Source organism: Spinacia oleracea, chromosome 3 (genome assembly GCF_020520425.1).
Source record: "Spinacia oleracea cultivar Varoflay chromosome 3, BTI_SOV_V1, whole genome shotgun sequence".
Lineage (NCBI taxonomy): Eukaryota > Viridiplantae > Streptophyta > Magnoliopsida > Caryophyllales > Amaranthaceae > Spinacia > Spinacia oleracea.
The window spans coordinates 140,003,850-140,030,408 of NC_079489.1; the positions used below are offsets into that span (position 1 = coordinate 140,003,850).

At 38.2% G+C, this 26,559-nt stretch overlaps 2 protein-coding genes across 2 annotated transcripts; both read right to left on the reverse strand.

The window, feature by feature from the left end:
• On the reverse strand, positions 1 to 1,914 carry LOC110799044 (pentatricopeptide repeat-containing protein At5g39350). The gene has a single exon (XM_022004244.1). The coding sequence runs from the start codon at positions 1,912 to 1,914 to the stop codon at positions 1 to 3; it is 1,914 nt and encodes a 637-aa protein (XP_021859936.1).
• Positions 1,915 to 2,799: 885 nt separating this feature from the next.
• Positions 2,800 to 8,898, reverse strand: LOC110799048 (methionine aminopeptidase 1D, chloroplastic/mitochondrial). The gene is made up of 10 exons (XM_022004246.2): positions 8,701 to 8,898; positions 7,125 to 7,191; positions 6,805 to 7,033; positions 6,236 to 6,397; positions 6,116 to 6,157; positions 5,120 to 5,191; positions 4,318 to 4,397; positions 3,918 to 4,015; positions 3,740 to 3,787; positions 2,800 to 3,213 (listed from the first exon to the last, which is right to left on the reverse strand). The coding sequence occupies exons 1-10, from the start codon at positions 8,810 to 8,812 to the stop codon at positions 3,068 to 3,070; spliced, it is 1,056 nt and encodes a 351-aa protein (XP_021859938.1). The 5' UTR covers positions 8,813 to 8,898; the 3' UTR covers positions 2,800 to 3,067.
• Positions 8,899 to 26,559: the final 17,661 nt, after the last annotated feature.

Genomic DNA, 26,559 nt, shown 5'->3' on the forward strand with positions numbered 1-26,559 from the left:
TCAATTTCCTCCTTCAATCCAACTACTCCCTTTCAGTTTCATCAACCCTCTACTTTCCATCAACCTTCTTACTCTCATCGCATCATCCCATCTTCCATCATCGGTATATATATTCGACAATGTTACATAATGTCCAGCATTTTCAGGTTCTAAACTAACTAGCTTTTCAGCAGCCAACTTAGCAACCTCCAAATTCTGTTGCACTTGACCAGCAGCTAAAAGAGTCCCCCATATATGCTTATCAGGCACGATTGGCATCTTCGCAGCAACATCAATAGCCTCGTTGAGCTGACCAGCACGTGCTAGCATATCGACTAGACAAGCAAAATGGTCCATTTTAGGAACCAACCCGAAATCTCTAATCATGGTGTAATATACCTCAACCCCTTCTTTAATAAGACCAGAGTGATTACAAGCAGAGAGAATCGATGTTAAGGTTACAGAGTTTGGAGAATAACCAGAAGATATCATTTCTTTTAGAATTTGAAGTGCAGAATCTCCTTTTCCATGCATTGCAAACCCTCCAATCATCGTGTTATATGAGACTAAATCTTTCCAAGTCATATTGGAGAAAATGAGGTGAGCAGAACTAACAGATCCGCGTTTACAGTACATGCAGATCAAAGCATTTAAAACAGGAACCAGAACCTCTAAGTTGTTTCTGAGAATGTAAGCATGAACTTGTTTGCCAGAGTTCAGATCACAAACGGGTAAGATTGTTGTTATCGTGGTTTGGTCATTCTTTACACCAACCATATGCATTAAACTGAAGGTTTCAAGTGCTGAAAATCCCATTTCAAGATCAACCAAGCCAAGAATCATGGCGTTCCAAGTGACTACATCGAGTTTGTCCATTAGCTCAAACACAGTTCTCATATCATGAACTCTACTGCAGTTGGAGTACATTGTTAACAATGCAGGTCCACAGGAGTTGTAGAATTGGAGATGAGAATGAGAATGAGTTTTCATTCCATAGGCATGAATTTCTTGGCCGTTTCTTAACGCCCTTAAGTACCGACATGATACCATTGCACTAGACAGAGCATCTAAATCAGGTTTATCAACCATAAACTTGACCATGTTTCTAAACATACCCATGGATGCAACATGATTTCCAACTCTTGAATAGCCAGAAATCAGAGTTGTCCAAGAGACAACACTTGGCTGTAAAATTTTCCCAAATAGTTTGAGAGCTTCATCACATAAACCGATTCGACAGTAAGCATCCATTACAGTATTCAGTGTGACTAAATCAGGTTCAATGCTCATCAACTTCATTGAACCAAACAACTCCAATGCTAACTCTAGAAAACCATTTGCTGCATACCCAGAAATCATTGCATTCCAAGAAAGCAAATCCCTTACCGCCATGTTATCGAAAACTCGGTTAGCACTCTCAACCTCCCCACATTTCGAGTACATGTCAATCAATCCATTACAAACTTGCAAATTTAATTCAACTCCATAAACAATGACTTCTTTATGAATCATGGCCCCTGTTTTAATTTCTGACAACTGAGCACATGACCTCAAAATCTTAGGGAAAATATACTGATCAGGCAACACACCCTTAAATCTCATTACACCATAAAGCTGCAAACATTGAATAAAAAGCCCATTTCTTGAGTGAAATGCAAGGAGAGAAGTCCAAGCAAAAACATTTGGTTCAGGCAATTCATCGAACAGCTTCTGGGCATAACCCCAATGGTTACATTCCGCATAGGATTGGACCAATTTGGTGATAACAAATGGGTTCTGATGTAGCGCAGATTGTATGATTTGCAGGTGGGTTTGTTTGGCTTGAGCTAATGCTCTTGAGTTGCTGCAATGCTGAAGAAGACGAGTGAGTTGTGAAGAAGAGAGATTGGTTGTTGATAATGATGAAAATTGTCTTCGAATAAGCCATGTTCTCATCTAAATTGGGATTTCTCAACGAGTAGGTTTTGCCAAGATTGAAGGTAAAATACCAAGGCATTTCAATCATTAATGGTGCAAAATATGCATGCATGTATATGAGCAGCTCTTTGTAAAGCGATGAGTAAAACGGTAACGGTATATGTTTAGGCTATAGAACATGAGCTCGGATGAGTTTGATTTATGTTCCCTCCGTCCTTGATTGTTTGAAGAGACAAAAAATAATGTGACTAAATATATTTGAATTTGAGAGTTAAGTTGTGGTTCACAAATGTTATAGTAATTGGCCAAGTTTTTAAGGAGGAACTAAAATGACAAATGAGACAAACAAAAAGGGATAAAAGGAGTATTTTGTGTATCGTGTTGGAAAACTTTGATATATGTTAGAATTGAACAACATGCACACAAGAATAAGTTTTGGGGGTTCGTTTGAGGAAAACCCTCTAATGCCCGAGTTAGCTTAATGGAGAGACGAGATTTAACTTTAATCTCAAGCTGGCAAGTCTATGTCAAAAGTAGCGTGCATTTAAAATGAACGCAATAGACTCTTATTGGTACCCTAATTTGGAATTGGTACTGAGATTAGTATGGTGTTGAGATTAGTATGGTGTTGATATACCAATAAAATACACTGCTAAGGAGTACCAATACGAGTCATTTGCGTTATTGATACTAAAAATGGTTGTATTGAGTGACTTGTGTCCAATTTGATCACAAGTCACTTGACGTTGAGAAAACCTCTCACCTCCACTCTTTGTACTACTTCGTACCATTATAATTGTATTTGTAAATTTGTATAATTGTATCATGGGGAAATGTGGTGTACATAAGAAGATATACATATCTCAAAATCAAACACTCTAGTCACAAATAAGCTCCTTGACATATCCTGTCAAAAAATATAAACTCCTTGATTTATCAACTTAAATATCTTTTATACAGAAGCAGTATAACAAAGATAAATAAGGCTAATGAGAAGTAAGATGCAATAAAAAGAGGAGAAAATCAATATGATTTGTCCTCTTTTTCTTTTCCTGTTGAGGAATGAAATAAAAAAAATCCTTTCTTATCCCTCTGCTCTAATTTCTCGCTTTGCCGCAGGATCAAAGCCGCGTAGCGAAGAGGGAGATGTTCAGCTTCATTATCACTGATGTCAACACTGGGTTAAAATCTCGGCTCCATCTTTTGTGATCAGAATTGTGTGTTCAAACTGAGCTGAGAGGCTTCCATCTTCAGTAACCACTGTCCAGTCATCGTCCCACATAATCGGATTATAACTACCCATTGTAATCATGGGTTCTGCAATAAAAATAACACATGAACAAACTGAAAGAGTAAGGTTCAAGTTCAGTAAGAAACTTTTTTATGGGTGGAAAACTAAAATGAATTACAAAGACGGACATGAATCGTTATCCTATATGCAACGACATCAGTTCCTATTCACCTTTTTTAGGATGACATTCCACCTGGACTTGAGCCATCCAGTAAGTTTGGGCTGGGATTGGGACCTTGGCTTGGACCAGTTAAGAACCGTGTTGGACCATTCACGGTCTTGGCCAGGTGTGCCTAGTATGGAGTATTCTATTGCCCAAATGGTCGATTTGGCAGGCTGGGCATTAATAGGCCAATTTAAGCAGACTTGTGCCATGACCCACCCGCAAGCTTAACCAGTCAGAGCTGGTTCCAGACCTCACCTGTCGACCAGGCTTGGGCTAACACCTATCTATCTATCTAGCTACTTGTATGTTTTTGTGAAATTGCAAGTATTTTTGGAATGTAAACTCGTAAAGACACAGACAAGGGTAAAGGGACTATGAGAGAGTACCAATTGTGAAAGTTTGATTTAGTATCATACGCCCTCCATCAGTGTTTCCTGCAGGAAAAATAGACATATCACTTCATCCCATTGTTATTCCAGTGACCAAGTGTTTTATCCAGGTCTTTTCAATGAGACCCACAAAAGCTGAAAACCACAAAGCATTGAAAGAGTTCAAGATGATTACTGCAGTGCATAATAACGGGATCGGCATGAAAAACACGACCAACGCCATGGCCAACAAACTGACGTACAACACCATATCCGTATTTATCTGCATAGTCACTACAATGAAAAGATGCAAATTTGAGAAATCCAGGTACACAATTACATCAAAAGAATATATATGAATTACAGACCAATACTTTTGGCAGATCCAGGATATCCCTGACCTTAAAAGACAAATCCATACCAGGAGAATCTCATAATCAACAAGAAAAATTTATTTACTCTTTTTCCCCCCAAACATTGGAGTGATAACTAGCAAAGCAAACTTCTGGCTTGGTTGCATGAAAAAAAAGTAAGCATAATTTAAATTGCACGATGGAACCTGGCAATCTTGACAAGAAACAGATTTTAATTCTTACTGTATTGTTCTGCCAATCTTCTTGTACTCCACTCCTGGTCCGCAAATTGAAATTGCCTTGTCCAGGCATTCTTTGGTTACCTAAGATAAGAGTTATATTTTGATTATCAGTGTGACAAAAAGAAAACTTAATCATAGTAGAATTACTATTTAACTAAGTTAAGAGAGTTGCTCTCTTATTCATCTAGATATTCTGCATAAAGAAAAGAAAGTTTCTCATATACCAGGAAAACCATATGCTACAGGATAAAATAGGGCGAGAATATCAATTTCGAACAGTGGATGCAGTGAAGACTTGCATAAACGAATTATTTTCCAGTCATTGTGAACCAATAGCATCGCATATTACTCTGTACATAATGTCTCATGAAACAACTGAGCTCATGCTTCAAATTTAAAATAATTGTCAAAATGCCCCAAGTATTGAAACTTCCACGTGAATTCAGGAATTGGAGTGGTTTTATTGGCTCTCCTATATAACTACTGAAGGATCCTCTAAATCACGAATACAAAGTGCTCCACTAATCCCACTAGAAGAAAAATGATCTTATTACTCATTATTGTCAAAGTCACTCTACCAGAGTACTAGACTACTAGGTAAAGATAGAAATCACAAAATACAACACCCGGAACCAAAAAGTATCCTTAAATTGGGAACAATATAAAAGGAGACTTATTTACCACAAGATAAGAGGCACTTTAGAGCATTGATAATCAAGTGTTGCAAGGAAGTCCATATACCAACTTCTTTAGAATAAAAAATAAAACAAGGTATAGAATTTAGACGTGATGTTTGATTTTACCTGAACCAACTTTTTTGCTTCATCATCGACCTCCCCACAGAAGAAGGTTGCAGATGTATCACCATGATAACCCTGCTTGAACCAAGAGTGAGAAGAAAAAAAATATTATAATAGTGCAGTCCATAAATAAGCCTCAACTACAATACCAACCAATCATTAAAGACTGTAGAAGCCCAAAAAATAGTCAATGTAACAAAAGACAAAAAAAAAATTGAGAAAGGCGTAGAACATATTCTATGCAAGAAATGTGTCTTCTCTTTACTCATAAACATGATAACATGCTCCCACTAAGATTTTCAGAAAACTGAAAAGAAGGGAACATTTGCTATAAGGAAGAAATGCTGAGAAATGAGATCTGACAACATACACAACTTCAGTATGACATTTAAATAATAAATCAGGTGAATATGTGATCCCATAACCCAATTTTATGATATCTATATGGGTGCTGAGTAGAGCGCTCACGGTCAAACGATATAGCATAAGGTGCATAACAGAAGGGAAAACAAGGTATTGTAGCAAACTATGTTACTCGGACTCGGGTACCCATGTCGGACAAGGGTACGTGTCCAAGTGTCCGACTTGGTTATTTTGTGTAAATGCTCCATGATTTGGGTCCAAAAACGAAGTGTTTGGTGTCCATATCCATGTCCGAGTGCCGAGGATCCGACACGGATACTTGAGGTAAAATGAAGAGTCCAAGTAACATAGGTAGCAAATAAACCGAATAATAACTTTGACGTGGTAGATATTTGATTGATGATGTTCAAAAAACCTAATGCAACAACTCAAATCAAAAAGATAAAGTAGAAAATATTAATGGATGAGTAAGAGCAGGTAGCCTTAGCATGTGAAACAATTTGGCAGGCAACAGCAGCAACACCAAAGATTTAACAAATATTGGACCATAAACCATTCCAGAGTTATGTAAATTTTGGCTTTATGATCTTGATATAAAATACTTAACAGCATAAAAGGAAGTAGTTAGTTGCTTACATTCAGGTACGACGTGACATCAATGTTAATTATATCACCATCCTGAAAAATGTTACATTAGCCACTTCTTGACTAAAGGAAACAGGTGATGCAAAATATAGCACTTCAAACAGAACGAACCTCGAGTGGCCTTGAATCTGGTATCCCATGGCAAATGCATTCATTTACTGATGTGCACACACTTTTAGGAAATCCTCCATAGCCAAGAGGTGAAGGATAACCTCCATTGTCTATAATCATTTGGTGAACTGCTTCATCAATTTCATCAGTTTTCACACCTGGCTGTGGATAAGAAAAATTAAGTACTATGTATGGAGGAAAAACCATTTTGAAAACGGATCCACCTATGAAAAGAAGTCACAAACGAAGTTCAGAGAAAGCATATGGTGTAAGCAACATGCATCAGCACTGTAGAGCTAGCGTAGACATTATCCCTTTAAATGAGAAATATAATCCAATAGTATGGGTGTCCTTTGCCAGTTCAAAGGACCAATTTGGCCAAGACGCAGTGCAGCTAACCAGGAAAGGAAAGACAGAAAAGATAACCATATTCAATCAGATTAAGTGCCTAGCAATTATCCTTTGACTGTGATAGAATCTGGCCACAAACTCTCACGAGTCTCACCTCAATCAAAGTACAGAAAGAGAATAAAAATAATAGTCAAAGAAAGAGAGGCTTATAGTATTACCTTGACCAAAGTGCCTGCATATTCAAGTACTCGGGCTGCCAATCTACCAGAAGCCCTCATACATTCTATTCCCCTCTCATCATGCACCTCAGGTCCACTTGCTATTCCCGGAGGATGCTGAGATTTTACATACGGTGGTCTCTGTATGTGAGATGGAACAGGTCGAGGAGGTGACACCTTACCAGGCCTCAGAGGTTTACGTCCGCTTTTTGATACTTGATCAAGATTTCTGCAAGACTACAGGTAAAGTAACAATAGAAAAACAAAACACATGCATATGTATGGGCACACAAAATGAGAAAGAGGGGAAAATGGCACACCTTTTGAATATTAGATTGGTCAAGCCCGAGAGAGTTTTTGGCAACTGCATAGAGACATGTTTTCTTCCTGCAAGGATAATTCCACAATAAGATAAAAAGGAAAGACCGACAGGAATACTCACCGACAAGAACCAGCATCTATGGGATTACGCAAAGGGCCTATTGTTGCTTATAGCTGTCAGCTAAACTTCACAAAATGCAACAGGATAACAAATGAAAGAAAATAAATGAAAATTGGTGAGTGCTACAGTGCTACATTCCTTTCACTCATAGAATTATACTTGTCTGCCCAAATATAGCTCGAGCATTCATGTAATAAATCAAAATATTAGATCACTTACAATCACATTCCATCAATGAATTCAGCTTACTCGCAAGACAGACATTAAAGACAACAAAGAAAAGATTCAATATCTAGTTAAATAAACATCTTGGGAGCATGAATGTCCTCTCTTCTACTAAAACTATACCGAGCGAATAGAAAGAATTTTCAAGAGAACTAGGGAAACTAGGTAGTAAGTAATCTTAGTATGGTTCATTCGGTCGTTTCTCACTTAATATTATCATACCAGCTTCTACTCGACTACACCCTTAATCTTAATGGACTTCCATCACTATAAGAAACTGGTAACGTATGTTACTCGGACTCGGATACCCATGTCGGACAAGGGTACGTGTCCAAGTATCCGGCTTGATTATTTTGTGAAAATGCTCCATGATTTTGGTCCAAACGAAGCATGTCCGAGTGTCGAGGATCCAACACGGGAACTTGAGGTAAAATGAAATGTCCAAGTAACATAGCTGGTAACTAAATTTCCAATCAGAAACCAATAAAACTCACAAACAACAATGACATAAAATCATCTAAAACCAAAGCATCAAAGGCAATCATCCACTCAAGCCCAAGACACGAAATGTAACTCTTGAAGCTTTGGACTTATACCTGATACTATACAGGCTAGAGTCCAACTGTCTTATCATTAAAACTCGCAATTTCCCATTCTCACACCGACAATCTCGTCCCTCAATATGTACTCTACAGTCTACCAAGTACCAACAACCCCTTTGGCTTGCCATTTTATCCAACAATAGAGAGTTTTTTCTTCTATAAACATCCATAGTTCTGAATAATTCATTGTCCTACTACTATCAGTCAACAATCCTATCAAAATTATATACTTCCATCAGACATTCGAAATTAAGTTCGGAAATTAAGTGCAATCCTATGAAATAGTCCTTAATAGTATACTTGTACTAAAATCAATTTACTAATTTCCCGATAATAATCCTATCAAAATTATATACTTGTATCAGACATTCAAAATTAAGCTCGGAAATTAAGGAATTAAAGTGCAATCCTATGAAATACTCCTTAATAATATACTTGTACTAAAATCAATTTACTAATTTCCCGATAATAATCATATCAGACATTCAACATGAAACTCAGAAATTACGGAATCAAAGTGGTCCAAGAACAGCTGAAGTCAGTTGTTAGGTTTTGCGGAAAAAACAGGGGAAACAAAGGAAATAGAAATAGTGTATAAATATATATATAGAGAGAGAGAGGGGGGACCTGGGCAACAGCGGAAGAGGTGGTGAATAGGGCGTTGATAAGGGTTAATTAAACGGTCGCCGCCGACGAAGGAGGAGACTAGCCGTGACTGTAAACTCATGCTCCCCGCCATTATCTCTCCTGTCTCTGTCTTTCGCACTCGCGTTATCTGGCTGCTCAAATCAGAGAATGAACACCAAAGGGAAATTGGATTTATTATTTTTCATTTTACCCATTTTTTTGCAATTAATGCTACTTAACAAGTTAAAAAAAAATTGGGTAAAACTCCGAAACAAGTCGACCCGACATGTGATCCGGCAAATCCAAACCAAGAAAACGGATATAATTCTTCTATCTATAAGCAGACAATTCTGATTAGATATTTGGTATTTTCGAATCAGATTTAAAAAAATTTGAAAATTGTAGCATTCGAGTTTTCAGTTATGAAAAAAAAATCTTTATCTCTATTATATAAAGGAACAGCTGAGGTCTTTTTGGTAAAATAACTTTTCGTGTCCCCAAATAATTTACAGAAGTGCCCTCAGCTCTTTCACCATTACATTTTACTGTTATTCTTTTCTTTCTCCAAAAATAAAGAAAAATAAAGAAACGGTCACATGGCTTCCGAATTTCTCATTGAAACTTTCGAATCTCTCACTCCACAATCAGAACCAATTCTTTTGCTCTTCAATGGTTTTCGCCGCCTCAGACGTTCAACAAAACGTCCCAGTTTTAGTTCTCTCTCATCTTCGATCTCATTCTCAGGTAATTCATACAATTAATTCAATTTTTTTTCATCAATTTTGCGGTTTCTTTAGATTTGATTCTGTTTTTGCGACCCCGATTTTACAAACTAAGGATTTTAATTGCTATTTTGTTTTCGTTTTAGCAATTTTCATTACGAGGTTTTGCTTTTGATTTGGTTTAGGAAATCTGATTCGGATTCCTAATAGCTTAGGTTTTAGAAATCTGATTTGGATTCCTTATAAGTTTTGCTTTTGTCTGTTTTCTAATGTATTAGCTTCAAATCAAACAATCGGAAGGTGAGAAGAAGAAAAATATGACGTCTGGGCTTTCCGGAGATGTGTTCTACGGCGGAGGTGGTGCAGGGACCGGTGGAGGCGGTGCAGGGACCAGCGGAGCGAGGGCGGGGATGACGAGTTTCCGACAACAACGACAACAATAATAACAGCAGCAACAATTGCGGTGAGTTTCATTTGATTTATTTTTACCAATTTGTTTTTACTAATTTAATTTTACCAATTTGGAAATTTTTATTTTTATACGATTGACAGTTGGTTGGTTGATTTTGGTTGAAATAGTAAATCCTTTGATGAAATTGAATAGTACTCCAATATAAGGCTAGATATTGGTATTGGTTTTGTTTGAAATAGTTCCACAATTTGATGTTTGTATGAACTTCAAGATGTTTGTATCAAGATGTTTGTATCAACCTCATTACCAAATTTCTTCATCAAATTGTCATACTGGTTCACAATTGTGGAACATCTTCAGAACATTAATATAGAACTTTCATTTCTTTCCGAAGTTAGGGAAAAGTTGTAAAAACACTTTCAATTTGAAGGGCATATTAGTAGGAAAGGCGGTTTTTGCCTTCTCAATGTCACAAACTCCAGCGTTAGCAGAGTAACCCTTGGACAACAACTGTTCAACTATCCTTTTACCAGTACTTCTAGTTGCTCCTGCTACAAATATCTTCTTGTGGATACTCCCTCCAACTTCTCTAACCTCCTTAATTTCAATTTCTTCCATCTAAAACAGAACACGGAATACAAATTTTGTCAAACTCAGTTCATTATGTCACTTTAATAAGAATTTACCAAACGTGTTTTTCTGGAATTTAAATTTTGAGTTAAATTCTTAGAGAAAGTAAGCATAATGTCAAAAAAAAAATCAATGAATGTAACAAGAATTTCAGTATTTGGGTTTTTGTGGGATAGAAATTGTGAGTGGAATAGTACTCCAATATATGGCTGTAAAAATTATCGATCGAGCTGTAAAAATTACTCAATATTGTTTGCAACAGTTATTATCTGGATCGATTGATTTCTGGGAATATTTTTGTTTTGATGTTTTATATGATTCTATGTTCAGTTTCCCGTTAGTAAGATTCCGGGTTTCGTTGACTTTTGCTGGTAATTTTATATTTTGGTTAAAAATGACTAAAAATTCACTATTTTGTTGTAGAAATATGACAGAGATGTTGTATTGATCGATATTAAAGTTCCCAGAATTTTCATTAACCTAACTTCTTCAATTCAATTTTGATCAAATTGTGTGATTTCTCAGAATTTTCATCAATCTTTGTTTGAATTTGGTTGAATATTTTGCAGGTAAAAATTGAAGGATGATTCTGTTATATTTTTTGAGAGAATATCACATGAATAATTTGAAAAAGTTGAGACGATTAGCTTCGATAAGAGCAGTGATACAACGCCCTGTCAACTCATCGCTCGATGCTTATGGCTTTGTTGTTGCTCAATACTGTTGAAGGAAATAATCCCCTTGGTCCAAGTATGCATATAATATTAAGTCTAATAAATGCGGTTCAGTATTAATTAACAAGTTAATAATTCAGTGAGATCAAGTGAGCTGAATGCCTAGCTAGAGGCCGCTTCAGTTCAAGTGGAATTAATTATATTAATCCACAGCTTACTCTTGACTGAACCCGTAGGGTCACACAAATAGTACGTAAACGGATCAAGTATTTAATGGAATTAAATACTCCATCTATGGATATTCGGAATCGACGGATCTTGGTTTCAGTGGGAGCTGAGATCGTCACAAGCAAGAAATGAATACTCCGGAAACGATGATATTGCCGGAAACGGAAATATGGATCGTATCGGAAATATAAATATTATCCAAGTCGTAGATGTTGCCGGAAACGGAAACATGGTACGTATCGGAAAACATTATCGGAAATGGAAATATTGCCGGAATCGGAAATATTGCCGGAAACGGAAATATTGTCAGAATCGGAAATATTATCGAAATCGGAAAATAATTCCGGAAACGGAAATATTAAATATTTGTTCGAAACGGAAATTAATTCCGGAATCGGAAATATTAAATATTGTTCGTATCGGAAATGAATTCCGGAATCGGGAATTTAATCGGAAGCGTATCGTACGAATTAACATCGGACGAGGCTCGCTAGACGAAGGCCCAGCACGAAGCCAAGCCATCGCCCAGCAAGCCACACGCATCACCAACACACGCCAAGCCTCAACCAGGCCCAACGCAAGGCCAGGCCCAGCCAAGGCCTTGGGCGCGCGCGCGGACACAGGCAGCAAGCATGGGCCGAGGCGTTGTGCGCTCAGCGTGGGCCGCAAGGCCTGCGCGAGTGTGCGGTGCTCGTGCGATGCTCGTGTGCGTGCTATACGAATCCTAAAGCTATCAGGATTCGATATATGATTAAATTCCTAATCCTAAAAGATAAATTAATTAAATAAGAGTTCTACTAGGATTCTAATTTAATTAATTCGTATCCTAGTAGGATTCCAATTCTCTTTCCATACCCCTATAAATATGTGGTCTGGGTTCACAATTTATATCGAGATTTGAAGTATTCAAAAGGTAAGATTTTCAAGCAAAAATCAGCCAAACACTTGCAACCCATATTAGCCGAAAATCCTACAACCTTAAGGGCGATTCTAGTTGGTCAAGCTTAAGGCGGATCCGGACGTGCTGTGGACTATCTACGGAGGGACGACACTTGGAGTCCTAAAAACTTGTTCTTGTTCGGTTCGGGCGCATCTAGGGAGGGCACGCTAGAAAGTGTATGCATCTGAATTATGCTAAATGATTATGTGTAAATAATATGCTTCCTGGCTTTATGGTTTTTCCGCATGATTTATGTTTATTCATATGTATCATAACCTAACAGTGGTATCACGAGCCTCTTATTATTTTCATAATCTAAATTGCATGAACATGGTTAAATTTTACAAATTTGCAAAGAATTAAAGGGGTGATTAATTTTCGTAATTAATTGCCAATTGCGTTTATTTAATTATATGTACGCAGTCTTTCGGCAGTTTCTTCGTTACTCATCCAAATCGAGTGATTTTTGTGTCAATTCCGCATGTAAAAGGCATTCTAAAATTTTGACAAAAATAGTATTTCTCGGCCGAACCCAGAATTCCCAAATTCGAAGCCTAACTATGACTTTTCGGAGGTTTTAGTTTTTCGAACGCAAAAGTTTGTAAATTTAAGATGTTAAATTAAGTATTTGCGATTCTTGTTGATAATCTTGAGTTTTTGATTGACCTACAGTATATGTTTAACAATTATGAATGCCTAGACTTGTTAATTATACAACCTAATTTGTAATTATGATTAATTTGTTGAAATTCGAATAATTTAGAATTGATTTGTTTTTCATAATTAATTAATAATTTAATTAGGTATCCATGATTAAAATCCACCATAAAAGTTGTTAATTTATGTTAAAATTTTAATTTTTATGACCTAGATTTGAATCCATGTTAATCGGAAATTAATTGATTAATAAATTTTCGATTTTTCGCCCTAAAATTATGGAATTAATATGTTTTATTAATTTGTCATTAATTTTAAATTAAAAATATTATATTTATATGAAATCGCTCATGAATGTTGCACGCACAAAGCAATGGAAGCTACGTGTTACCCTTAAGGTGTGTTGTATAGTGCGGGCACGTGACGACGAGCAAGGGAGCTCGTCGCCCGTGCGGTACGAATGCATCGAGCAACAAAGCGTGGCGCGCGTGCGAAGCAAAGGAGTTGGCCGTGTGTGCTATGTGATGGGCGAGGGCGAGGGGCAAGGAATGCGGGCAGTCGCGTGTGGGCAGCAAGCGAGCTGCGCCACAACGCGTACTGACGCGCGCAGCGAGCGCTGGCCCGCGTGCAGCGAGCGATGCCTCGCGCAGCGAGCGCTGGCTCACGTGCCGTGCCTTGCGAGGGTGAGCAGCAGCAGACGCGACACAGCACAGAGGCTGCGCGCATCGTGGCCAGCGATGGCTGTGTGTGCGTGTGGCCTATGGTTGTGCGTTGCGTGGTGATGTGCATACCTTGTGTTACGATTAAATCGTTTTAAATTTTAATTTGAAATTTTCAGTTCTTGTAATTTTAATAAATTGTTTTCTTGGATTTTAATTTTGAATATTATAATTATTATAAATTTTAATTTATTCTAATTATTTTACTAAAATTAAAAACCTTGATTTAATTTAAATCCCACTGAAAAATAAATTAAATAAGTGGATTCAATTATAAATTTATATGAGCTTTAAATTTTAATTAAATTTGTATGTTTCCGGTTAGACTAGAAATACATTTTTATGTTTAAAATTAGTAAAGCATATGAATTTATTGGTTTAAGTGGGAGCAATTTTAGTCATAAACTCTTGATTAGGTCTACAAATCCTTTAAGGTTAAACAACTTGATTAGAATTAATAAGGACTGAATAATTGGTAGATTATTGGTGCCCTTAATTAATTGCTGCAAATATTTATGTGATGCATACAACGTGTTTTAACTAACCAATTATGTGGGCCATTCATGATAATGAATGGATGAATGGTATATATATTGTATATGTACTGTTTTGCAGGTTATGAAGTGACTAGTATGCCCAAATAGGATAGAAAATATGGTCTGCGTACCATTAATTTGAATGTAATTGGTCTAAAGCACCAAATTTGTTTTTTCAATTCAAATATGGTCTGCGTACCATCAAATAGTTGTAATTAGTTTAATTATAGCTCACCTACTTGAAGAAAATGGCGCATCCCACGGTGAAATTCAAGACGGAGTTTCCAATCCATTTTCAAGACGGACTTTGAAGTTGAAGCTTCAAGATGAAGTCGGGCCATACTAGATCACATTTATCTTATGCATGCTTTAAGTTATTTATTGCTATTAAATATGTCTTAAATATGCATGAGATCAAAGCTTGATTATGTTGCATGATTAAGGATTTTAGTTCACTTAAAATCTAACCAACATAGTAAGAGCCTTAAGTTCCAAACTTAAAAATTGAGTTAAAAGGTGTCATGCCAAAATAACACTTACTTGGATATCCTTTACATCGATCTTAGTAATAGTTTTCCGCCATAGCGAGGTGTTACTTATCGATACTAAAGGGGTAAGGTACACAAATAATTGTGAGTACATGTTAGTTTTGGTGAAACTCAACGATATAAGTAAGGAGTCCTTTTATGTCGTGGCAAAATCGATAGGTTTACCTAATAAATCCTTAGACGTACCTATCAACCAAGAGTAGTTTCTAGACTATTAGCAAAAGGCTTTTGCTTACCTAAAAGATTTTAGAATTAAGTCTAAATACATAATGTACTTAATTCTTCAATGGATTTTAGGATCTTGGAATCATTTTATTCACACCTGCCGGAACACATAACTTGAATAAAATGCTTAATGAACATTGAATTATGCATGTATGCTAGAATTTAAGTTTATTAAGAGAAACTGTGAATGATTATTTATTTGTTTATTCTTTTTCAATTGTAGTTTTAATTATGGCAAACAACAATTCATTCAACATTCGATCAATTCTCGAAAAGGAGAAGTTGAGCGGGAAAAACTTCCTTGACTGGCAAAGGAACTTGCAAATAGTTCTTATGTAGGAAGAAAAGGAGTATGTCCTGGAAGAGGCGATGCCCGAAGCCGCAGGCGAAGGGGTCACTCAGGCAGCCCTCAATCGTTGGATTGATGCCAACAAGGATGTGAAATGTGTAATTCTTGCAACCATGAGTGCAGATCTACAGAAAACGTTCATCAACTCAGATGCTTTCACGATCATCGGTGAGTTAAAGAACATGTTCCAAGATCTGGCTCGAGTCGAAAGATTCGAGACTCATAGGCAAATTCTTGAGACCAAGCTTAAGAAAGGCGAGCCCGTAAGTCCACATGTTCTCAAAATGATTGGACTCATTGAGAATATGAGTCGGCTGGATCAGCAGTTCTCTCAGGAAATGGCTGTAGAAACCATCCTCCATTCTCTTCATAACGGGTATGATCAGTTTAAGCTGAACTACAGTATGAATAGTCTGGACAAAACGCTCACTGAGCTTCACGGTATGCTGAAGACCGCTGAAAAGACGCTCAAAAGTGATAAGCAAGATGTGCTTATGGTGTGTGGGGGCAAGTTCAAGAAATCTGGAAAGAAGAGGAATGCTAAGAAAGGTGGCAAGAAGGCCAGCCCAACTAAGCAAACTGGCGCCAAGTGTGAAAAGAGGAAGGTCAGTCAACCCACTTCTGAATCCGAATGCTTCTACTGCAAGAAGAAGGGGCATTGGAAGAGATATTGCTTGAAGCTAAAGGAAGATCAGAAGAACGGAACAGTCGTTCCATCTTCAGGTATTTTCGTTATAGACTGTATACTTGCTAATTCAACTTCTTGGGTATTAGATACAGGTTGTGGCTCACACTTATGTTCCAATTCACAGGGACTAAGAAGAAGTAGAAAGTTAAGCAAGGGTGAAGTCGACCTACGAGTGGGAAATGGAGCACGGATTGCTGCATTAGCTGTAGGAACTTATTATTTGTCGTTGCCCTCTGGGCTAGTTTTGGAACTGGAAGAGTGTTTCCATGTTCCAAGTCTTACTAAAAACATCATTTCTGTTTCTTGCTTAGATGCTAAGGGATTTTCCTTTTTAATAAAAGACAATAGTTGTTCGTTTTATTTTAAAGAGATGTTTTATGGATCTGCTAGATTAGTCAATGGACTTTATTTATTAGATCACGACAAACAAGTTTATAACATAAATACTAAAAAGGCCAAAAAGGATGATTCAGATCTCACCTATCTGTGGCATTGTCGATTAGGCCATATTAACTTGAAACGTATGGAAAGACTTCAAAAGGAAGGAATTCTAGAACCATTTGACTTAGAGGATTATGGTAAGTGCGAATCATGTTTACTTGGCAAAATGACAAAGAAACCTTTCTCTAAAGTTGGAGAAAGAGCAACTGAACTATTGGGTTTAATCCATACAGATGTATGTGGACATTGGTCACTTTCACTGATGACCATCTGATGACTTTATCACTTTCACTGAGTACAAATGTTAGGGGTGGTTTCAGCTACTTTATCACTTTCACTGATGACTTCAGTAGATATGGTTATGTCTACCTAATGAAGCATAAGTCTGAATCCTTTGACAAATTCAAGGAATTTCAGAGTGAAGTAGAGAATCAATTAGGCAAGAAGATTAAGGCACTGCGGTCTGATAGAGGCGGTGAATATCTGAGCTATAAATTTGATGACCATCTGAAAGAATGTGGAATTCTATCAGAATTGACTCCTCCTGGAACACCACAATGGAACGGTGTGTCGGAACGGAGGAACAGAACCTTGCTAGACATGGTTAGATCAATGATGGGTCAGGCCGAACTTCCAATAGAATTTTGGGGTCATGCACTAAATACATCCGCACTCACTATAAATAGAGCTCCGTCTAAAGCTGTTGAAAAGACTCCATATGAGTTATGGTTTGGAAAGCCTCCAAAAGTGTCTTTTCTTAAGATTTGGGGATGTGAAGTATACGCCAAACGATTAATTTCAGACAAACTTCATCCAAAATCTGACAAATGTATCCTTGTGGGCTATCCAAAGGAAACAAAGGGGTATTACTTCTACAATACATCTGAGAACAAGGTGTTTGTTGCTCGAGATGGTATCTTTTTGGAAAAGAATCACATTTCCAAAATGACAAGTGGGAGAAAAGTAGACCTCGAAGAAATTCGAGTCGAAAAACAAACTCTAGAGAATGCTCAAGATGACATTCAGGATGAAACTCAGAGATCTTTAGAAGTTTCTGGTGAGAATCATGGACAATCTAGAGATGTAACCCCGCGTAGATCGCAGAGATATAGATCTCAACCGGAAAGGTACTTAGGTATTTTGACGAACGAGAGCTATGATGTTCTATTACTTGAAAGTGATGAACCTGCAACTTACAAACAAGCTATGACGAGCCCTAGCTCCAAGCAATGGCAAGAATCCATGCAATCTGAATTAGACTCCATGTCTGAAAACCAAGTATGGGATTTGGTCGATTTGCCAGATGGCTACCAAGCCATTGGAAGCAAATGGGTTTTCAAACTAAAAAAGGACAAGGATGGGAAACTAGAAGTTTTCAAAGCTAGATTGGTTGCAAAAGGTTACAGGCAAGTCCACGGTGTGGATTACGATGAAACCTTTTCACCAGTTGCAATGCTAAAGTCTATTCGAATAATGTTAGCAATCGCTGCATATTACGATTACGAAATATGGCAGATGGATGTCAAAACCGCTTTCTTAAACGGCGTTTTAACAGAAACTGTGTTTATGACACAGCCTGAGGGTTTTGAGGATCCAAAGAATGCTAAAAAGGTATGCAAGCTAAAGAAATCAATCTACGGATTGAAGCAGGCATCCAGGAGCTGGAATATACGTTTTGATGAAGCAGTCAATGACTTTGGTTTCATCAAGAACGCAGAAGAATCTTGTGTATACAAGAAGGTCAGTGGGAGAAAAATTGCTTTTCTAGTATTATATGTCAACGAAATATTACTTATCGGAAATGACATTCCTATGTTGAACTCTGTCAAGATTTGGCTTGGAATTTTTTTTCCGATGAAGGATCTAGGAGAAGCACAATACATATTGGGCATCAAGATTTACAGAGATAGATCTAAAAGGATGATTGGACTTAGTCAAAGCACATATATCAATAAGGTGCTTGATAGGTTCAAGATGGCAGACTACAAGCGAGGCTACCTACCCATGTCTCATGAAATGACTCTAAGCAAGACTCAGTGCCCAAAAACACTTGATGAGCGTAGACGAATGAATGGGATTCCATATGCATCATTGATTGGTTCAATAATGTATGATATGATATGTACACGCCCCGATGTGTTAGGTTATGATACATATGAATAAACATAAATCATGCGGAAAAACCATAAAGCCAGGAAACATATTATTTACACATAATCATATAGCATAATTTAGATGCATACACTTTGTAGCGTGCCCTCCATAGCTGCGCCCGAACCGAACAAGAACAAGTATTTAGGACTCTAAGTGTCGTTCCTCCGTAGATAGTCCACAACACTTCCGGATCCGCCTTAAGCTTGACCAACTAGAATCGCCCTTAAGGTTACTAGGAATTTCGGCTAATATGGGTTGCAAGTGTTTGGCTGATTTTTGATTGAAAATCTTACCTTTTGAATACTTCAAATCTCGATGTAAATATGTGACCCTAGGCACCTATTTATAGAGTTTATGGAAAGGAATTATAATCCTACTAGGATATGGATTTATTAATTAGAATCCTATTAGAACTCTAAATAATAAATTTAATCTTTTAGGATTAGGATTTAATCAATGCACGAATTCCGATAGGATTAGGATTCGTTACGAACACGAGCGTCGCACGACCACGAGGGAAGCACGCACCGCGCAGGCCTTGCGGCCCACACGCATGAACGCTGCCTCGCAGCCCACGAGCGCGCTCAGCGCGCGCGCCAGCAGCCTTGCTGGGCCTGGCCTTGCGCTGGGCCTGGCGAGGCTAGTGGCCTTCGTGTTGGGCGCTCGGCTTGCTGGGCGTGGGCCTGGCTTCGTGCTGGGCCTTCGTCTAGCAAGCCTCGTCCGATGCTAATTCGTACGATGCGCTTCCGATTAAATTCCCGGTTCCGGAATTCATTTCCGATACGAACAATATTTAATATTTCCGATTCCGGAATTAATTTCCGTTTCCGGAATTTATTTTCCGATTCCGATAATATTTCCGATTCTGACAATATTTCCGTTTCCGGCAATATTTCCGATTCCGGCAATATTTCCATTTCCGATAATATTTTCCGATACGTACCATGTTTCCGTTTCCGGCAACATCTACGACTTGGATAATATTTATATTTCCGATACAATCCATATTTTCGTTTCCGGCAATATCATCGTTTCCGGAGTATTCATTTCTTGCTTGTGACGATCTCAGCTCCCACTGAAATCAAGATCCGTCGATTCCGAATATCCACAGATGGAGTATTTAATTCCATTAAATACTTGATCCGTTTACGTACTATTTGTGTGACCCTACGGGTTCAGTCAAGAGTAAGCTGTGGATTAATATAATTAATTCCACTTGAACTGAAGCGGCCTCTAGCTAGGCATTCAGCTCACTTGATCTCACTGAATTATTAACTTGTTAATTAATACTGAACCGCATTTATTAGACTTAATATTATATGCATACTTGGACCAAGGGCATTATTTCCTTCAGTCTCCCACTTGTCCTTAGGGACAAGTGTGCATTTCCTAATTCCTTTGTCGCTCGATGCTTGCTCTTGAACATAAGGTAAGAGTTGTCATCCTTATTATGTCCAGAGGTGTTTCTCGGTTTCAGAGTTCAACTGACCAAATAAACAGATAATCATATCCTATGATTCATCCGAGCACGGCCATGCATTTCACAGCTTCTAGCTCTCCGAGTGGCCTTGTACAACTTTTAAGCATCTCATCCCGATTTATGGGAGGACAATCCCTATCTTGCGATCTTGAGATTAGACTTCGTTTGATAGGTGATTACCTGAGCGTTGCCTTTATAGCCTCCTTTTACGGTGCGACGGTTGGTCAACGTCAAAGTAACCAATTCTCAAACAAGTAATCTCAAATCACTCAGGTATTGAGGATTTAGTGTCTAATAATTTTAATGAAATTTACTTATGACAGATTTTCATCTCTTACAGTAAAGTTTCATAGGTCTGTCCGATACTAGTCTTCCCAAAGTAAGTATCTATGCAAATGATTATGACATTGCCATGTCCACATAGTTCAAGAAACAGAACTACTAGTCATCTTGCATTCTAGTCGTCTAACGTTTTCTATGCGTCCAATTTTATAGAAAACTCCGACCAGGGACCATTTTCAACTTTTGACATTCAAGTTCACTTGATAGACATTTCTTAGTCACAGGACTGGTCCTGACAGCCTATCTTGAATATTTCGTCAAATTGAAGGGACTCATCATTTAATAAACCACAAATTAAATGGAAAATGAATTCTATTCATTTATTGTGAATGATTAACCAATAATGTTTTACAAAGTATTAAACTCTAAAACTTTAAAACATTAAATAAGGACATCAAAGCCATTCTCCAATATGCTTGATTCCCATAGCTGCAGTGTGCGAGTTGTGGTTCGCCTGCGGCAGGGTCAATGGATCTGATATGTTGTCATCAGTTCCAATCTTGCTTATCTCGACTTCTTTTCTTTCAACGAACTCTCGTAGAGGGTGAAATCTACGAAGTACATGCTTGACTCTTTGGTGGTGTCTAGGCTCCTTTGCCTGTGCAATAGCTCCGTTATTATCACAATACAGGGCTATTGGTCCTTTAATGGAGGGGACTACACCAAGTTCACCTATGAACTTCCTTAGCCATATAGCTTCCTTTGCTGCTTCATGTGCAGCAATGTACTCCGCTTCAGTTGTAGAATCCGCAATGGTGCTTTGCTTAGCACTTTTCCAGCTTACTGCACCTCCGTTGAGGCAGAAGACAAACCCAGACTGTGATCTGAAATCATCTTTGTCGGTTTGGAAACTTGCGTCCGTATAGCCTTTAACAATTAATTCATCATCTCCACCATAGACCAGGAAGTCATCTTTGTGCCTTTTCAGGTATTTCAGAATATTCTTGGCAGTAGTCCAATGTGCCTCTCCTGGGTCTGACTGGTATCTGCTCGTAGCACTGAGTGCATACGCAACATCCTGAAGGAAATAATGCCCTTGGTCCAAGTATGCATATAATATTAAGTATAATAAATGCGGTTCAATATTAATTAACAAGTTAATAATTCAGTGAGATCAAGTGAGCTGAATGCCTAGCTAGAGGCCGCTTCAGTTCAAGTGGAATTAATTATATTAATCCACAGCTTACTCTTGACTGAACCCGTAGGGTCACACAAATAGTACGTAAACGGATCAAGTATTTAATGGAATTAAATACTCCATCTATGGATATTTGGAATCGACGGATCTTGGTTTCAGTGGGAGCTGAGATCGTCACAAGCAAGAAATGAATACTCCGGAAACGATGATATTGCCGGAAACGGAAATATGGATCGTATCGGAAATATAAATATTATCCAAGTCGTAGATGTTGCCGGAAACGAAAACATGGTACGTATCGGAAAATATTATCGGAAATGGAAATATTGCCGGAATCGGAAATATTGCCGGAAACGGAAATATTGTCAGAATCGGAAATATTATCGGAATCGGAAAATAATTCCGGAAACGGAAATATTAAATATTTGTTTGAAACGGAAATTAATTCCGAAATCGGAAATATTAAATATTGTTCGTATTGGAAATGAATTCCGGAATCGGGAATTTAATCGGAAGCGTATCGTACGAATTAGCATCGGACGAGGCTCGATAGACGAAGGCCCAGCACGAAGCCAAGCCATCGCCCAGCAAGCCACACGCATCACCAACACACGCCAAGCCTCGACCAGGCCCAGCGCAAGGCCAAGCCCAGCCAAGGCCTTGGGCGCGCGCGCGGACACAGGCAGCAAGCATGGGCCGAGGCGCTGTGCGCTCAGCGTGGGCCGCAAGGCCTGCGCGAGTGTGCGGTGCTCGTACGATGCTTGTGTGCGTGCTATACGAATCCTAAATCTACCAGGATTCGATATATGATTAAATTCCTAATCCTAAAAGATAAATTAATGAAATAAGAGTTCTACTAGGATTCTAATTTAATTAATTCGTATCCTAGTAGGATTCCAATTCTCTTTCCATACCCCTATAAATATGTGGCCTGGGTTCACAATTTATATCGAGATTTGAAGTATTCAAAAGGTAAGATTTTCAAGCAAAAATCAGCCAAACACTTGCAACCCATATTAGCCGAAAATCTTAGAACCTTAAGGGCGATTCTAGTTGGTCAAGCTTAAGGCGGATCCGGACGTGCTGTGGACTATCTACGGAGGGATGACGTTTGGAGTCCTAAAGACTTGTTCTTGTTCGGTTCGGGCGCAGCTAGGGAGGGGACGCTACAAAGTGTATGCATCTGAATTATGCTAAATGATTATGTGTAAATAATATGCTTCCTGGCTTTATGGTTTTTCCGCATGATTTATGTTTATTCATATGTATCATAACCTAACAACTGTGAGATGAAGGTTCAGGTAATTTTTCTGCATTTTTTCTCTCTCTTTAGCTGAAGAATCATGAGTTTGAATTAGTCCGTTTCTATCAAATTTCTGTAAAATTGTTCTTAATGTATTTGATTATGATTTTCCGATATATTATGGACAGGAAGGGGAGTAGTTTTTGCGCTATCAGGCTTTGTAAACCCCGAGCGAGATTTATTGCGGTCACATGCTTTAGAAATGGGGGATCGATAATTTTTACAGCCATATATTCCAGCCCGAGCGAGGTATAATGTTGGTAATGCTATACACTTTGAGGATTTTACAGCACCCAACAATGTGATTAAGGTTTGTCTCTTATTTGCTTATTTGTTGTGAGTAAATCTGTGAGTCACCCCTATCTAATATTGAATTCCATGTTTATTTGTATAAACATGTTGAGAACCACTTCTAGATATATATTATTTCTTCATGATCTATGAATGTATACGTGCACATGGTTATGTGTACTTCTTTCATGGCTTTAACTTTTTCTTAGGGGAAGAATAGGCAGAATATGCTGCTTTAATTAAATATGTTGATTTTACCAGGTAACAACTAGGTAATTGAACTATTCCATGTTTCCTATGCTTGCTGCTCTTAATTAAAAAATACAAAAAAATATAGCATCTCTGCTCAAATAAAAAAGAAAATATGGTATGCAATTTCCTCTCATATGGTTCCTTAAAGTGTAATTATAGTGGAAAATTGGAAATATAAGCATCAAGTTTTAAATTAGTTATGCAAAAGGACTTTCTGTTGTTCAACTGTAAGATGACGATGCCGATATTTTTTTTGGTGCCCTTTTGATTGTTCAAACATTGGGATATCCCAACATCGTGCCCTTTTGATTGTTCAAACATTTGCTTCGAGATTTTTATTTTGCTATGGTTGTTTCGTAGCTTGGAGCCCCCAAGTATGCACATTGGGATGCTTCCCTTTGGCGTACGATTTTTGTAGGTTCTTTTGAGAAAGATGCCTTGGGGTTCCGCTCGTGTAGGTGCGAGCTATCCCTTCCGTGGTAGGTAATGTTTTGCTACCTTTAATCCTTAATGTAGAAGTCGCGTGGCTTGCATTTTGAATTTGGGCGATAAGTAGTCTTTGCCTCTTTTACACATACTCTTTGGTCGTGCCCGCATTAGCGCAATATGCCTTACTCTCTTTTTTAGACTTGTACCGTGGGATAGCTGAATTTGTGGTGCGACGTAGGCTTGTGTGGCCTAACCGCATGTATTAGAACATTTCTCCAGGTGTTGGGATATCATTATTATTTTTTGCATTGGAGTACTTCATCACGCCTCGTTCAGGTGTTCGAACAAGTGTAGCACCTTCTGCGTGGGTTTGCACGGCTTATTACTTCGTTCAATGCGAGGATTCATAGGTGTTTCTTTCTTATTTTTATATCTGGGCAAAACTTGGCTAGTAGAAAGATTCAGCGTCCAGGCTGGGGCGCTAAAGATATCGGCGCCCAGCTCTGGGCGTTGAAATTGATTTCTGGGTATATTTTGACAGTTCTTATCCTTGAGTTTTTCTTTCCCTTTTGCTTTGGAACGAGGTAGACTATGTAACGGGCGCTTGTAGGGCGAGCGTTATGTGCAGTAGTTTGATCGGAGTTTTGGTGACTCGTGATTTTCAGTTACCCTTGTTAGTGGGGTGACTTTTTATATTCTAAGTGGTGCTTAGAATTTGGGAGGGGTTGTAGCCATTCTAAGGTTCGTTTTACACGATTGACCTTAGGATTGTGCCCCTAGGACGTGTGTATAGCATTAGCGTCGAGAATTTGCGATAAAATCGTCATTTCGAGCATTTTTATAGTGTTTTTCTCAAGCCCCCAATTGTAGCTACGGGATTGGCTTGGTGCTATAATGCTTGGCATACGTTTTTATGCATTCATGGTGACATGGATCATGAATAGTTTGAACCAGACTCGTTTAGTGCGAGATACGTTCGATTAGTGATTTTGCTACTTCTCTTGTAAATGTCGTATTGTGCGACATTGCCATGGTCAAGGTAGTCACATGTTGTAGTATGCCTTGGCCAAAAGCTAGGTGCCTTTCTTTACCCATAATCATATTTAGAAATATTTTTGACTCACTTGCAACATCGGGATAAACGCATACTTGGATTAAACCAACGACACTTTATTATGTTCGAAAAAGTCTTTGAAAATTATTTGAAAATTATTTAAAATCCGAACCCTACTGTGTATAATCCGAGGTGTCCTAAGTAAGTTGACTTATAGAAGGGTTCGTACAGGATTACACGAGTGAATCAAAAATACTGTTACGATTTTTGGAATGCTGTCTAAGGATTTGCTGGAAGCCAGGGTGCAGGCGTCAAGATATACTTGTGCCCGTTTGGCATATGCTTTAGGCTTTTAGGGCCATCTTTTCCAAAATTGCGGGAATATAAACCGTTTTCAAATAGACTTAGATTTACTTGGTGTATGTCTGCACAAAAGGTCAAGGTATACTTAGTTCTTTCCCTAGCTCTTTCATTTCAATTTTTAGCCCCCAGTTGCTGTTATGTCTTCCCATTAATAATGCTTTCAGATTTCGATTTTAGATGCCCGTGTCACATGTCTAAGTAGGGTGAGCCTCGGTTAAGTGCCAAGTCCTATTGACAATGTCTTATTTTTTCCAAAGGGGATTAGCAAGAATTTGAATTACCATGAACGGGTGCCCTGAGTTCGAAGGAACGATGGGGTGATGCCGTAGAACAATCCTCTTTATTGCAAGCTTACTGCCTTTACAACTTGTCGGCGATTATGACTGTGTCTAGTGGTGAAAGAAGGTCTTTAAGAGAACGACTTATGTCTAGTGGTGAAAGAAGGTCTTTAAGTGAGTTAGTTCGCTTTAGGGAGGGTCAAGTCGAGTACTTTAGAGGTCATGGACGCTTGCGCTAGCCCCCATTTAATTGAGGCAAAGCGATCTTTTGAGTCTTGGCTAAGTGCCTAGGAGTGTGAGTGCTCCTTCTGGCAAGGGTACGTGCCCTTATTATTTTTCGATGTGTGCTCATTAATTTTGGCATCTTGATGACTTGGATTCTTCCTTTGACTTAAATTTTTCTTCCGACTTGGGTTGCAAGTAATTAAATTTCAATAAGGGACTTCTATTTTTTATTCTTGTTTTTCTATAGGCTTTAATATTTTTGCAAATTGGTTGGACCGAATCATGGATTACCTACGTATCCGCCTTAAGTAGATTTAATTTGGAATCAGGTCTTGTGTAGTTCTTAGCCTAGAAAATGGTTTCATAGAATGCTGATTTTAAACAAGTATGTTCTGAGGTGGAACCGTAATGTTTGAAATAGGATGAGATAAGTGAAGTTCATTATTATTTTAATCTGCTGCTTTGCCATAAGCCAAAATTTTGTTTTATTTTTTAAGTACATGTATTTTCTTTTCATGTGTTTTTTGGTACGTATACCTGAATACGTGTTGTACCCCTCCAAGTGTTCGTTATTTTTCCGTGCATGTGCGGACAAAATGACGAGTACTTCTGGACAAAATTTGGCAAGCAGAGAGATTCAGCGCCCAGGCTGGGGCGCTAAAGATTTCGGCGCCCAGCTGTGGGCGCTGAAAATTATTTCTGGGCGGATCTTTTTTGGTGCGCTAAATGCTTCTTTTTCTTTTTAGACGAACTTTTAAACGCGCTTTGCAAAGTTTGCTTT